The 13818-nt window shown below is 51.9% G+C and overlaps 1 protein-coding gene and 1 pseudogene across 2 annotated transcripts in view; both read left to right on the top strand.

Moving 5' to 3' along the window:
* The first annotated feature begins 1478 nt into the window (after positions 1-1478).
* LOC148108185 (ral-GDS-related protein-like) overlaps positions 1479-13818 on the top strand; it is an 18361-nt gene continuing 6021 nt past the window's right edge. The window contains exons 1-3 of the mRNA XM_087853897.1: positions 1479-1527; positions 2094-2437; positions 3216-3431. Coding sequence (XP_087710023.1) covers positions 1479-1527; positions 2094-2437; positions 3216-3431 — 609 coding nt within the window. The remainder of the gene's footprint in view (positions 1528-2093; positions 2438-3215; positions 3432-13818) is intronic.
* The window catches only part of LOC148108184 (SH2 domain-containing adapter protein F-like), a 23471-nt pseudogene continuing 16371 nt past the window's right edge, over positions 6719-13818 (top strand). Inside the window, exon 1 of the transcript XR_015721167.1 lies at positions 6719-6842. The product of XR_015721167.1 is annotated as an SH2 domain-containing adapter protein F-like (transcript). The remainder of the gene's footprint in view (positions 6843-13818) is intronic.

Genomic DNA, 13818 nt, shown 5'->3' with positions numbered 1-13818 from the left:
GACCAATGCTTTCTCATTTCACCCCTAAAGGCAATTGTACTTTCAAGCCTAGAGCCTTTTCTAGGTGGGCCCTCAAGTCCCTTTTCTTGCACAAGTTCCCGAAGGGATGGGACTCTCTGGTCTGAGCCCCAGACCCTGATCATCCTGGTGGTTCGTGGTGTTGAAGCTGACTCCATTGCCCCCCACACCCCCCTTCTCTACCTGGTGGGAAAAGGAATCATCCCTGTCCCTGGATGAGGCCCAGACGATGCTGAGGCTCCGAGAAGGCACAATGGAGCGTTTCGTACAGTCCCTGGTGCCATCCTTCCCAGATGGGAGCATCTCAACCACCTCAACGATCTTCTGCATGTACGAGATGTTCACTTCAGCCACACAGGTCCTGGGCCAGCAGTTCAATAGGTGAGTGCCCACCCCATGCACAGCACAGGGTGAGCCTCCCATCTACTGGGTGTACATCTCGGGAATGGCCCTACCCCTCTCTGACCTTCCCTTTCCTCTTCTGAAAAGTGGGGTGGTTAAGAGGATGAACCTCATACAGTTACTGTAGGAAATCATGGGAGGAAACATGGCATGGGCTACTCTGGTGCTTGGCTCTGTAGAAAGGGCTCCTGGACGTGCTGGGCATCTTCTTGCTTAATAGTTCTCTCTCTCCGGTCAAGAAGCTCTCAAGTGCAACCCTCACAGGCCGGTGGCCCTTCTGGGTTGACGAAAGGAAATGCAAAGCAGGCAGTTTCTCTATGTGCAAACGACTTCTGAGATTCCATCTAGATGGTTCTGGTAGTTGTCCTTTGTGTGAGCAGCTCAGGGGCACACTGGGAGCAGGCAGACCAGCCCACGGGCCACTCAGGATTTGGAAAGTGCGGGCTGGGAAGTAGTCGTTCAAGAATGTATATTAAGCACCTAGGAATGTGAATGGAGAGAGGAGATACAGTGTCTGGGTCTCAGTTCTAGTCAGAGGGTCAGATAGGCACTCTGCACACCCTAAGCACGCATCTCCAATGGTTGTTAGATGTGACATCTTCGTAGCCTCCTCTAGCTTTGAAAGGATCCACCGAGAGCTGGATCATAGGACAGATGAAATGATCAAGTAAAACTGGGACAGGGGTTTGGGTCCAGAAGCAGGGCTGGCTGCCTCCACAGAGCAGGGTGGGGGACTACAGGGGTGGTGGCTGGGGAGGGATTTGCCAAACCAGGGATCTCACCGATCTCTTGATTTCCAGTGGGTGGGCTTCATCTGGGGGGCTTCATGTGAAGAAGCAAATGAGTCAAAGAAGGCTGTGGATGGGGTCCCGGGCCCTCTGGTCGGCAGAGCACAGTCTGGGCTCAGTGGGTGCCTGAAACACCCATCCCTTTGACGGTCCCAACTTGCTCTGCCTGCCCCTCCCCGCTGACCACCCCAACAGGGGCCAAGAACCGAGGGTGTGCTGAGCCGACCACTCACAAATCTGCCTCCAACCTGAGCCTTGATACTGGTGTGCATGGAGGATAGAGTAGATCAGGCCCATGGCCAGGTAGAGGAGAGGAGAAGTGGAAAAACCAGACTCATTCAGGTTTTCTGGAGGACCAGGCCTCCCACTACGAGGGCAGCTAGAGAGGGGTTGGAAGGGGGCTGGGGCCATCCTCTGGGACCCATACAGAAAGAACGGTGTTGTGGGAGTAGCATGTGCAATGCAAGGCCAGGCCTCTGACTCTGCTCCACATATGACTCTCCCCAGCACCCTGTCTCCCTTCTTGGGTACCTGGCCTGACCAGAATTTGCAGGCTATCTATCAGTCCCTGGGCCGTGACCGTGTCGAGATCAAGGTGGCCTATGTGCATGGGGCCATGGTTCTGAAGTGGCATGCCTGGGACCTGACAAACCATGTCCCCCTTCTCCTGATGCAGCGGGAACTTCTGGCGCTCACTGAGGCAGAGGTGGAGGGTAAGGGGGATGGCAAGCTGGGAAGGCTAACTGGGATGGGGTTCATGGGCTGGGTATTCCTTTCAAGGCCATGGGGTCTGTCCTGGTTTTGCAAAGGCATCCGGAAAGTCAGTGATGTGGAGGAACCTTTCTCTGTCTCCTGCCCCAGTGCCAGCTCCAGGGCTCCTTCCAGCGGCAGAGCCAGGAACAGGGCCTCCTATAGAGCTAGAGGCGACCCCGGCTCTGTGTCAACTGTCACCTGCGGTGTCAGAGCCAGCCTCCCCTCTGTCAGCTGTTCCAGAACTGCAACCCGTGCTCCCATCTTCTGCATGTGTGCCGGGTGCTGAGCAGCAGTCAGCTGGACCACCCTTTTTGGTGGAAAGTTTCACTCAAGCAAGAGCCACAGAGCCCACCGCGGCCCCAGAGGCTTCCTGCCACCGCTGGGTCACCCCAAAGAACCAGCTGGGTGAGGAGAAGCCCGACCTCCTGGACTTCCCTCCCAGGCTGGTGGCAGAGCAGCTCACGTATATGGATGCGGTGAGCAGCTGGGCTCTCAGGGTGGGCCAGGGGCACGCCTTCCTTCTGCTCTCACCTGCCCCACACCTGCCTTTCCCTGATGTGGACTCCTATGGTCTGGGACCAAATCTCAGCTCCACCACTTCCCAACCCTGTCAACCCATCAAGGCGCTTAGCCCCAAGCTTTCACTGTCCAGCTGCGGACTGTAGCGAGAGACCCTGATAAGCACTGATACGGAGGTACTAGGGAGAAGAAATGAGCCAGAATGGAGAGACCAATGGGCAGGCCCTGGTCCCGTGGGTGGAGGAGGGCAGCTCCCTGTGTTCAGTCAAGTCCATGGGTCACCCACTCATGTGCCTTGGAGGATGAGTACCCTCAGCATTGATTAGGCATCTGATGTGTCCATGAGGACAGGGCAGACGGAAAAACGTGTGGTTGCAGCTCCCGTGTGAGAATGTGCATCTGAAAGGGGGGAAGGACCAGGGGGATGACCAGTTGGAGGGGAGGGGAAGAAGCCCCCTTGGGTTGGACCACCTTGCAGTGCCACCTGGAGCTGGGAGTTCCTGAGCATGATCAGGGTGCCAATGCCCTCCTTCCTTCCCTTGCTCTGTTTGCTCCTGGGTCATTGTGTACTGGGTTCCCTCAGGGAAAAACAATGGAATGAAATCCACAGTCTCGAACCAGGCTCAGGCCAGATTCTCAGCTCCCTGAGGTCCAGCTCTGACCTGTGACCCCTACGTAGGACATGAGTCTTGCATGGGAAATGGCTGGGTGAACCAAGGTCCGCCTGTTCTCTAGGAGCTGTTCAAGAAGCTGCTGCCCCATCAGTGCCTGGGCTCCATCTGGTCCAAGCGCAACAAGCCTGGCAATGAGCACCTGGCACCCACAGTCCGGGCCACTGTCGCCCAGTTCAATGGTGTGGCCAAGTGTGTCATCACCACCTGCCTTGGCAACCCAAGCATGACAGCCCGGGACAGGGCCATGGTGGTGGAGCACTGGATCAAGGTGGCCAAGGTATGCAACGGGAAGCCCAGCCGAGGTGCTCTCCTGAGTCTCGGGCACTGCTCTTCCCTTGATCAGGTCTCAGGGTGGAAGGCCCTGGTCTTTGCCCTAGGGACTGTGCAGTCCCTAGGCTCTTCCGTCCAGGGGCATGCTGACCTTGCCTTGCATGGCCCCATGCTGGGATGCTCCGTTTCTGCCTGGCTCCTTCCTTGGAGTGAGGTAAAATCTTCCTCCTCCTCTGGGCCTCACGTGTGCCCTTCGGCAGGTCCCTGGACAGCGGCTTCCTCCAGCAGGAGCACTTTCCCCTGAGGGGGACTGAAGCTTGAGAGCCAATAAGGTGCCGGCTCCCCAAGTGACATCCCATTCTCTTCCCTCCCCAGGCCTGTCAAACCCTGAGGAACTACTCGTCCTTACATGCCATCCTCTCGGCTCTACAGAGTGTCTCCATTCACCGCCTCGAGAACACGTGGGGGAAGGTTTCCAGGTGAGTAGGCCTCTGTCCATGGAGGGACCAGGATGGACGAGGGAGCTCCCAGAGGCTTGTCCTCTTCCCCCTCAGGCAGCTTGGACCTTCTGGGAGGCAGCAAACCCCGACCACAGGACCTGGGCTGGTGGGTAGGTCTCTCAGCCTTCCTGGTGAGGAGGCCACCATGCCTCCCGCTTTAGAAATCAGTTTTGCCAAATGTCCCACACGGGGCTGAACTGCATTAAATCTCTTCACGTGTTTCCTTGACAGCCACTAAGCTCTCTGCCCATTTGAACCCCAAATTGACCCAAACAGCGTTTCTCAATGAATATGGGAAGGGAGGCCCAGGACGAGCCACATGAGAGCTCCCTCCCATGTCCTACAAAGACCTTAGTGCTCAGAGGATCCCAGAAGAAACCCTCAACCAGGCAGGTTGACACTCTGGGGTTCTCAAAGAAAAGGCACTCGCACTCAACCCTGCCACATTATTTGTCGATTGATCGTGCCTCCCTTGCCTCTCTTCAGGAAGCCATTGAGGATCTTTCAAAAGCTGTGCAGCAAGGACAGCGCACAGGGCAGGAACCTGCTCATCAAGGTAGCCTGGAAGGTGCAGGTCTGGAAAGAGACGCGGGGTGGGAGGGAATAGGATCCTGAGTGGATGAAGTCGGGAATGGTCTGAAGCATTCCTTGGGGAGGGGAAGCCTTTGGCATGAATGTGGCGACAGCCTAGGTGCGGATGCCGTTGGCGGCGAGGGGGCAAGCAGGTGGTGTCCAAGCAGACTCCCTAGCCTACACACCCTCTCTCTCTGTGTTGACAGCTGGTCCAGGTGGGGGCCTCTACAAACCTGGAGAGCCCAGAGGACAGACCTGTGCTCAGTGATGGGGTTGGGCTGGGTTGAGGGCCACAACAATGATGAGAGTAATAGGACCCTGAGTCCTCAGGAGACCATGGGAGATAGGTGGAGTTGTCATGTTTCCCGATGAGAAAACAGGCTTGGGGAGGCCAGGCTGCAAGCTCAAGGTCACACATGGAGTGAATGTTGGAATGAGATTGTTCTGGAATCACTCACGGCCTGCTTCTGGATAATGGGGCCTCAGGATCAGTATGAGTTAGGTCAGATGTCTAGGTTCTGACGTCCAAGATGGTGGGGGCAAGTGGCCTGAGGGTATGATGGTCTCAAGGAACTTGTCCTTGGCCCTGCAGGAGCGACCATCCAATAGATTTGCCACCCTGGTGATGGCCCTCCGGGGAGCCCAGAAGAGGATGCAGAAGAAGGTGAGTGTGCCTGAGGCCCAGGGCCTCCAAAGTCAGAGGAGGAGGAGGGCTCCTCCCTGAGGGCTGGAAGCCTCCCAAAAAGGAAAGATCAGGAAGGGGGGGTCCTTCCCACTCCAGCTGCGGCTCCTGGGGCCACAGCTTCTACAATTCTTATTTCAAAAGGACCAGGAGGAGGGCCCAGAGTGGTCCATAGAGAATGGGTTTTGCGGGTGGGGAGGGACCGACCTAGTGCTCCATTCCCTGGCATTTTTGAAAAGCAGGCCCTGAAGGTGATGAGGAGGAGTCTGATGTTCTGGGAGGGGGAGGGGAAAGGGAACCCGTGGGGGGGAGGCTGCTAAGGGTCCTAGGCTGCTCCACGTGAGCCCCTGCGGTGGGCTAGGAGGCTGGAGCATTTTCAGTGGAGGGTCCCTGTGGACACCAGCGAGCAGGGACTCATCCCAACCCTCCCCCTCATGACACAGGGTGTCGTGCCTTTCCTTGGCACTTTTCTCACCGAGCTGGTGATGTTAGATACCGCCATGGAGGACTATCTGGAGGTGGGTGAGCCTGAGGATTGTGGGGGAGGGACCAGAATCCGGAGGTTTGGGAGCAGAACGCCCCTGTACTGAGCCCTGAGCTCTCAGGACTCGGCAAACCTCTCCTCATGACAGCCTCACGGCTACCCTGTGAGCCTGGGGGCTGTTGCCCATCTCAGGGATGAGCGAGGTGAGGCTGCAGTTAGGCCACGGCTCCCGGTGCCGAAGACTGGTGAAGCAGCAGAGCTTCCTGAAGGCAAAGCTGCATGAGGTCTGTCTGAGTGGACCTCAGCCTCCCCCGGTGAGTTTGCCCGTGGGGGGAGAATGAAGTCAGGACCCTCCACGTCAGCAAGCACCTCAGTAGCCGCAGCAGCCCCTTCCTGCCTGAGGCTTCGGCCTCCCCTACTGTCTTCCGAGAGGGTGGTGCTGCAGGGTCCCGACCTGTAGCCAGTCCATCTGCCCCATGTCCTCCTTTCTCTGGACCCCAGAGCCTGGCCTAGATCCCAGGCCCACTATCTGTGTATGCACGGCCCCCTCACGGGTCCTGGCCATGGTGCAGCATGAGAAGGGATGGGAATCAAGTGCTCCTAAGAACCAGGGGCCTCATTCTGATGGACTTTGTCTGCATTCCAGGGGAATGAGATCAACCACCACAAAAGAAATAAGGTGAGCATATGTGGCGCTTCCCGCAGGGAAGGGTAGGGAGTGGGCCTCAGAGATGTCCCTGGGAAGAACATTGCTTGGCTCCATCCCCTCCACCTCACATTTCCTGGGATCCCTTGAGAAGAAAGCAGTGCAAGTCCCATCCCGTTAGGAGATGGGGACAGAGCATGGCATCCAGGAGGACTTCCCGGAGGAGGGGCTACTGATACTCACCTCTGAGAACAGGTGGAGACCGGATGAATCTGCAGGGAGGAGGATGGCAATGTGTGCCAGGACCTGGGATGGGTGCCCGGTCCCGATGCTCTACCCTCACCAGACCCTGCAGCTCCCCGCCCCCCCTCCCAGGCTCCCTATACATCCTGTGCTTCTCTCTCTGCTCAGGAATATCAAGTCATGACAGACATCATGCTGCTCCAGGTGGCTGCCGAGAATTACACCCTAGAGCCCGAGGATCCTTTTTGGGCCTGGTTCCAGGCTATGGAGCCGCTCAGCGAGGCTGAGAGGTGAGGCCCATCAGGAGCTGGGTCGGTGAGGTTCGGGGTGGACTCTTTCTGCTGGCCACTCCTGGGATCCTCCTTCCCTGGGCAGCCTCAGGCCTTGTTGCCGGGGCGCCAGACTCCAGCTGTGGGCAAACACTGGCAGGGACTCTTGAATGGAAGCTCCTGGGCAACTCACAGGTGTCCCTCTGTCCTTAGCTACACCCTGTCCTGCCAGCTGGAGCCCCGGTCCTAGCTGGTCAGCAGCACTCAAGAAGGAGAAGAACTGGCCGCAGTCAACCTCAGGGCTGAGCAAGTGTCCAGTGGCCCTGCAGGGATTCCTCAGCAGCTGCATCCTTGCGCCCATTTACTCCACACCCCTTCCCCCCATCTATTTCCTTATGTAGGGGGCACCATTTAGTTGTTTTAAATAGTACCGTGATAGATTTGCATGTTAGGAGATTAAAGCCCTTGTTTTGTTTTAGAGCCCGGTGTGTGGTTTGGGTCTTTTACTTCCTACAGTAATGGAAAACTTGCACAGACTCTCATATTCGTTCCTGACCTAGGAAATCTTCCAGAGTCATCAGCTACTGTATGTGGGAGGAAGGAGAAGTGCCAGCCCTTCTCCCTAGCCACTGGAGGGCACCCCCAAATCCCCCTTACTCAGAGCACGCGTCCATTTCAGTCAATGAATTTGGGCAAACAGCAGAGACAGCCCCTCAGAACTCCTGAGATTTAGAGGTTGCAGGGACTTTCCCAGGAATAGCAACAACCACTGAAAGTGGGAGTCTTTAAGACTTGTACGCCCCAGAGCACCTTCCTGCCCCAGGACTGGGGTTGCCTTTCTCCGCTCTAAGGCCAGGAAGACTGTGTCCTGCTCCTTCCGTTGAGATGCTTTTTTGGTTTTGTGTTTGGTTTTGTATTGCCCCCGTATTTGGAACTTGTCATATTGTAGTTCAATCTCTGGAACTGCATCAGCACCTAGTGGGGAAAAACACGGAAGGAGATCAAATCCTGCGTGTGAAGGGGACAAAGCCAGAGGAAGATAATTTGCAGATGGACTCAGGGCATTCAGGACTTTCCAGCCTCAGTCTCCCCGTTGGCCGTTTACCAAGTTTGGAATCTTTCTGGGATTCTTGTCAATGATCTCTGGATTCCCTTTCCTGCTTGTTTTGTGTGATGGGAAAAGATGGGAGGGGTACCTTAAAGGGCACACCTGAGCCTGGTTCCATGAGCATCTATGCTGACCTAGGAGCCAGGATTTCCAGCCTTCGTGCATCTCCTTATGCGGTTCTTCTGAAGCAGCAGTTCCCTCCAGGCCCCAGGCTCTGCGTCCGATCCATGGTAGCCACTGTTCCCTGGCTGGCATCTGGTGGATCAGGGATGGGTTCTCTCTTGCCAGGATAATGGGTCATATCCTTTTTTTTTGAAGTTTTTTTTAATTTATTTGACAAAGAGCAATAGTAAGAGATTGAACACAAGCAAGGGGAGTGTGAGAGGGAGAAGCAGGCCTGCAGCGGAGGAGCCTGATGTGGGACTCGATCCCAGGACTCCGGGACCACACCCTGAGCTGAAGGCAGATGCTTAATGACTGAGCCACCCAGGCGCCCCTCATTTTCATTTTCTTAATGACTAATGATGTTACACATCTTTTCATGCATATAGTTGCCATTTTAAAACCTTTTTTGGGAAAGTGGCTGTTCAGGTCTTTTGCCCTTAAAAAAAAAACAACTTGGGTTTTCTTAATATTGAGTTAGAAGAATTGTTTATATATTCTAGATACAAGTCTTCTTCAGATATATGTTTTGCGAATATCTTCTCCCATTTATGCATCATGGAGGATTTTTGAGAATCAGGAAGGTACGGCCTGGGGGGCAGATAGTACTCCCAGGCTGGTGTGTTTCATTCTAGAGTCTCTGATACTTTCGTAGCTGCTTCTGCTGCCAGACCTTCCTCCAATTCTCTCTCACCACAGTGACATGGAAACATCATGTCACCTCCACCTAAAAACTACAGGTCAGCTCTGGCCTCCACTGCCCACCCTCCACCTCACTGGAAGCGACGGTGCTCACCTCCATACTTTTCTTCCTTGTTTGGTAACACATAGGAGCAATTTTTTCCTTGTATATCAGATTATCACATTATATGCCTTAAAAACATGCACTTTTGTCAGTTATAGCTCAATTTAAAAAATGGAGCATCATGTAGCGTTACTATTGCTGCATAACAAATGACCCCAAATCTTATCGTCCAAATAACCACCCTTTGTTATTGCTCGGAAGTCTACAGTTCTGCTGATAGAAGGCAAGCTCAGCTGATCTCAGGCGGGCTCGCTTGCACACCTGCAGTCATATGGAATCTCAGTCTCTCTGTAAGTGGTTCAACAGAATCCAGCCCCCATATTACCATTAGCCTGCTGTTTCTGTCTCTATGGTTCCAGTTCATCTAACCGCATTGCTGTACTAACACGGCTTCCAGCAGCCTCTGGAATCCCTCTCATGTGCTGCTGGGCCCAGAGACGGCTTGTAGACCTCTAGGATTGTCTTGATTTGGTTCTCTGAGAAGCAGACCCTGAGAAAAACACTTAAGTATAAGTAGCTCATTTCAGGAAGTTGAGAAGTGGAGAAGGAAAGGAAGGTAGAGGGGCAGCCAATACAGTGTCTGTGTTAATGAAGAGGCTACGACTGAGAAACTGGGGCACAGTCCCACTGGGGATGTGCTTCCGGATTGTCCCATCTAAGGGACAAAGAATGGAACCTTTGTTGAGGTTGAGAATCATCTGGTGAGAGTTAACGTGAGCCTCTTTCCTCCTTAATCAGGGTTTTGACTCTGAGGCTTCTCCCTCAAGGCTTTACTGCAAAGGAGTTGCTGGCCGTGGAGGCTGGGTCTAGTCTTGTCAGCTAGGTTCCCATTTAACTATTTTAAGTCCACTATAAGTAGGTGATATTTACCTGGTGGGTAATCACAAAATGCAAATGGACTCAAAGGATACCAGAAGGAAGTCTGACCTGTTTTCCTTCGTGGCATAATCAGCTAAAGCCCCTCCCACCCCCTTCAGGGACCAAGGGGGCTGGATTTCTGGATTTAAGGCTGCTGGTGTGCCAGTAGTGCACTGGCTGCACCTGTTAGCGCTTTCCCGTGGGCAGCAGGATGGAATGCCCATCAGAAGCCAGCACTCCATCCTCTCGTGCATGCATCACCAAATAGAAATCTGCTTTTAATGAAGCAGCAGATATTTTTAGTGATTTATCAGGAAACGTTTTGTTACATGGGATGATGGAATACGGCAGAACATTCACGTAATCCCTGCGGCCTCATGATTTGAAAGTCTATGAAGGAACTTAAGCAGTTGGATGTAAGCAAGCTTAACAGTAGGAAGAGCACAAAATGGCCTAATTTATCAGAAGATATTGTGTTAAAACTTGCACAAGGTGGCTTCTGAGCTTGCTGTGCTCAAAAAATGAACAAGGGTTGTGACAAGTCCCTGCTTCAGATCCACTGATTCTCTCCCAGGCTCAGACTAAATGTTTCTGGGCCTGCGTATTTTTCTGCCTTTCAGATTTTCACCCTCTCACAAGACTGTGTTGGACCACCATTTTGGCTCTTGTCCCCTCCCCTGCCTATCACCAGCCACGCTTTCAATCTGTTGTAGAGATGGATACCACTATGAGTATCTTCTTGCTTTCCAGGCTGAATTAGCCCCACCAGTATCAACGTTCACACCCGGGTTAATTGATTAACACATTCATTTGTTTCAGGAAGTAGTGTTGAAAGTATCTGTGTGACCAACATTAGGGGGCTCAGCAAACACAAAGCCCCAATATTTACTTACACTCTCTTGATGTCAAACATTCCAGTTTGAAGGTGGGGGGGGGAACAATGTTCCAGTTTAAAGGCCATGAGGCCGGAGGGATTCTCTGTAAGTCAGGAAAGGGAAGGCCTCTTTGTTCTATTCTGGCCTTCAGTTGATTGCATGTGGCCCACCCACACGGAGAGGGCAATCTGCTTCACTGTCTGCCAATTTAAATGTTAATCTCATTCAGAGACACCCTCCACAGACACAGCCAGAGCAATGTTTGACCAAAATATGAGGGCGCCCCATAACCTAATCAGGTTGACACATCAAATTAACCATCATATTATTCTTCATTTCTTTCAGCAGCTCCAATTATGGATGTGCCTTAGTTTATTAAATCAGTCTCTGTTCATGGACAGTTGATTATTTTTAATCTTTTGTTATTGTGAGTAACTCTGCGATGAACAGCCTTGGGCACACATATTCATTTGTTTGCCACTGCATCGATGGTTCAGCTTCCCAGAGGTGGGATTTCTGGGTAAAAGGGAAAATGCATATGTAATTGCCCCTTCCTGGAGACTGTACCACTTTGCGTTCTACCAACAATGCCTGAAAGCCCTTGTTCCATGGGGAAACAGGGATCCATGTTTGGTCAAGGAGAACACCATCACTCTTGGCTATGGAGATTGCTTTAGGACCAAGCTGGCCAATGGGAGTGATCAATGGGAGTTTTTTGTGAAAGCATCAGGACACAGAAGCTGTCTCTCCCTGGGGATGGCTCAGCTAGGTGTTGTAAACCTCCAGTGTCTAGGGGCAACCACATAGAGAAAGCCTGGTCAAGAATGATACAAAGAAGTAGTGCCGAGAGACACAGAAAGGACAGTAAGATGGAATCCTGATGGAATAATAGAGCCCCTGGATCCAGCTGGACCTGAATCAGAGGCTATTCCTACACTTATTCAGTTATGAGACCAAAACTTCAGTTTTTAAAAGTCGAATACAATTTCACCTATATGTGGAATCTGAAAAGTAAAACAAATAAGCAAAAGTGCAGAAACAGAACCATAAATAGAAACCAGTGGCTGCCAGAGGGGAGGGGGTTGGGGGATGGGCAAAACGAGTGAAGGAGAGTATAGGCTTCCAGTTATGGGATGAACAAGTCACAGGGATTAAAAGTACAGCATAGGGAATATAGTCAATGGTATTGTGACAGCATCGTATGGTGACAGATGGTAGCTACACTTGTGAGCATAGAATAATGTATAGACTTGTCCAATCACTATGTTATACACCTGAAACTAACATAAAGTGTATATCAACTCTACTTCCATTTTCAAAAAGTTGAAATGAATCCATTTTCCTAAAACCAAGAGAGTCCTAACAAATGCAGCATGCTGCACAAAACAGGATTTCTGCTTTCACAGTAATTTACAATTGAAATGAAGGCATAAAAATTGAGCTACCCTATGATCCAGCCATTGCACTACTGGATATCTACCCCAAAGATACAGACGTAGTGAGGAGAAGGGCCATATGGACCCCAATGTTCATAGCAGCATTGTCCATGATAGCTAAATCGTGGAAGGAGCCGAGATGCCCTTCAACAGATGACTGGATTAAGAAGTTGTGGTCCATATATACAACGGAATATTACTCAGCTATCAGAAAGAACGATTTCTCAACATTTGCTGCAACATGGACGGCACTGGAGGAGATAATGCTAAGTGAAATAAGTCAAGCAGAGAAAGACAATTGTCACATGGTATCACTCATCTATGGAACATAAGAACTAGGAAGATCGGTAGGAGAAGAAAGGGATAAAGAAAGGGGGGTAATCAGAAGGGGGAATGAAGCATGAGAGACTATGGACTCTGAGAAACAAACTGAGGGCTACAGAGGGGAGGGGGGTGGGGGAATGGGATAGACTGGTGATGGGTAGTAAGGAGGGCACGTATTGCATGGTGCACTGGGTGTTATGCGCAACTAATGAATCATCGAACTTTGCATCAAAAACCAGGGATGTACTGTATGGTGACTAACATAATATAATAAAAAATATTATTATAAAAAAATGAAATGAAGGCACGAAAAACAATGAGAACAACGCAAGACAGAGTATTATCAGGTGCTATACTTTCTGTTATAGACTGAGCGCCATTAGTCCTTCCGAAGTCAGAGGAAGGGCAGGCAGTGGGCCGTGAGGTGATAGGATTTGGGTGGGTGGGACTTTGAAGAGCTCCATAATCCTGTGCCTGCAATTTGAAATCTGATATGGTCTGAGAACCAAAGTTTTTGTAGTGTTGGGGCAAACTTGTGTTCAAGGTGGAGGTGAAGAAATTTTAAACTGTCAGCTTAGGGGCTATGGCCTCAGACCCTGCCAGGGGTGATAGATATGTCACTTTTGGTAGATGTACAGTTTTACACTTCCAACGTCTGAACTATTTAAATTCTGAAACACTTTTGGCCCTACAGAGTGCCTAAAAGACTGCTTCTGTGCTTCATGTCTCAGGGAAGTGAGGGGATGTGTTTTCTGAGGCCTCGATGTTGGGGTGGGTGACCCCAAGGGAACCCCAGAGGCATGACTTGAAAGGCACCCATCCCATGGGCAGCAGGAAAAAGATAGGATGCCTTAAGCACTTGAGATGTATAAACTCTCCGTGTCTCCAGTTTATAAGTCTCTACTACCATCCCAGTGGGGCTGCTGCGTAAAACTAGTCAGACTGTGACCTGCACAAAGTTGCTTTATCAAGGGAGGAGGTGGGATAACATCCAAGCTGGGCCACCCTTCACTGGCCACGTGGGCACTCTGGCGCCGGCCACCCATTCAGCACTGTTGGGTGATGTGATGGTGGTGGCGACAGTGAGGCAGAGGGAGCATTATTAGGCCTTGTGCTTACTATTGACCAGTTAGTGTCCTCTCCCTGACCACTGCCCATTGGCACATGGGCCTGAGCTATCCCTGGCCTTCCTCTCTGCAGTCTTGGAATGGCCTAACAGGCTGCCCCCCAAGCCATGGGCTCCTCTAGGACAAGGACCATTGTCCTCCTCATGTCTATTTCCCAAGTGCCTGACATGCTTAGCATAGAAAGGGGTGAGTGAACTACGTCCGTTGAATGGTGACTGTCCATTGCTAGGGTGACCCGAAGGTCAGAGACTCCCTTAACCACAGCTCCCTTTTGTACATTTCCCCACAGAGACTCCCAAGGA

The sequence above is a fragment of the Ursus americanus genome, chromosome 22 (genome assembly GCF_024610735.1).
Source record: "Ursus americanus isolate L20-20 chromosome 22, mUrsAme1.1.p, whole genome shotgun sequence".
NCBI classification, from domain to species: Eukaryota; Metazoa; Chordata; class Mammalia; order Carnivora; family Ursidae; genus Ursus; species Ursus americanus.
This window is presented reverse-complemented; position numbering and strand designations above follow the sequence as displayed.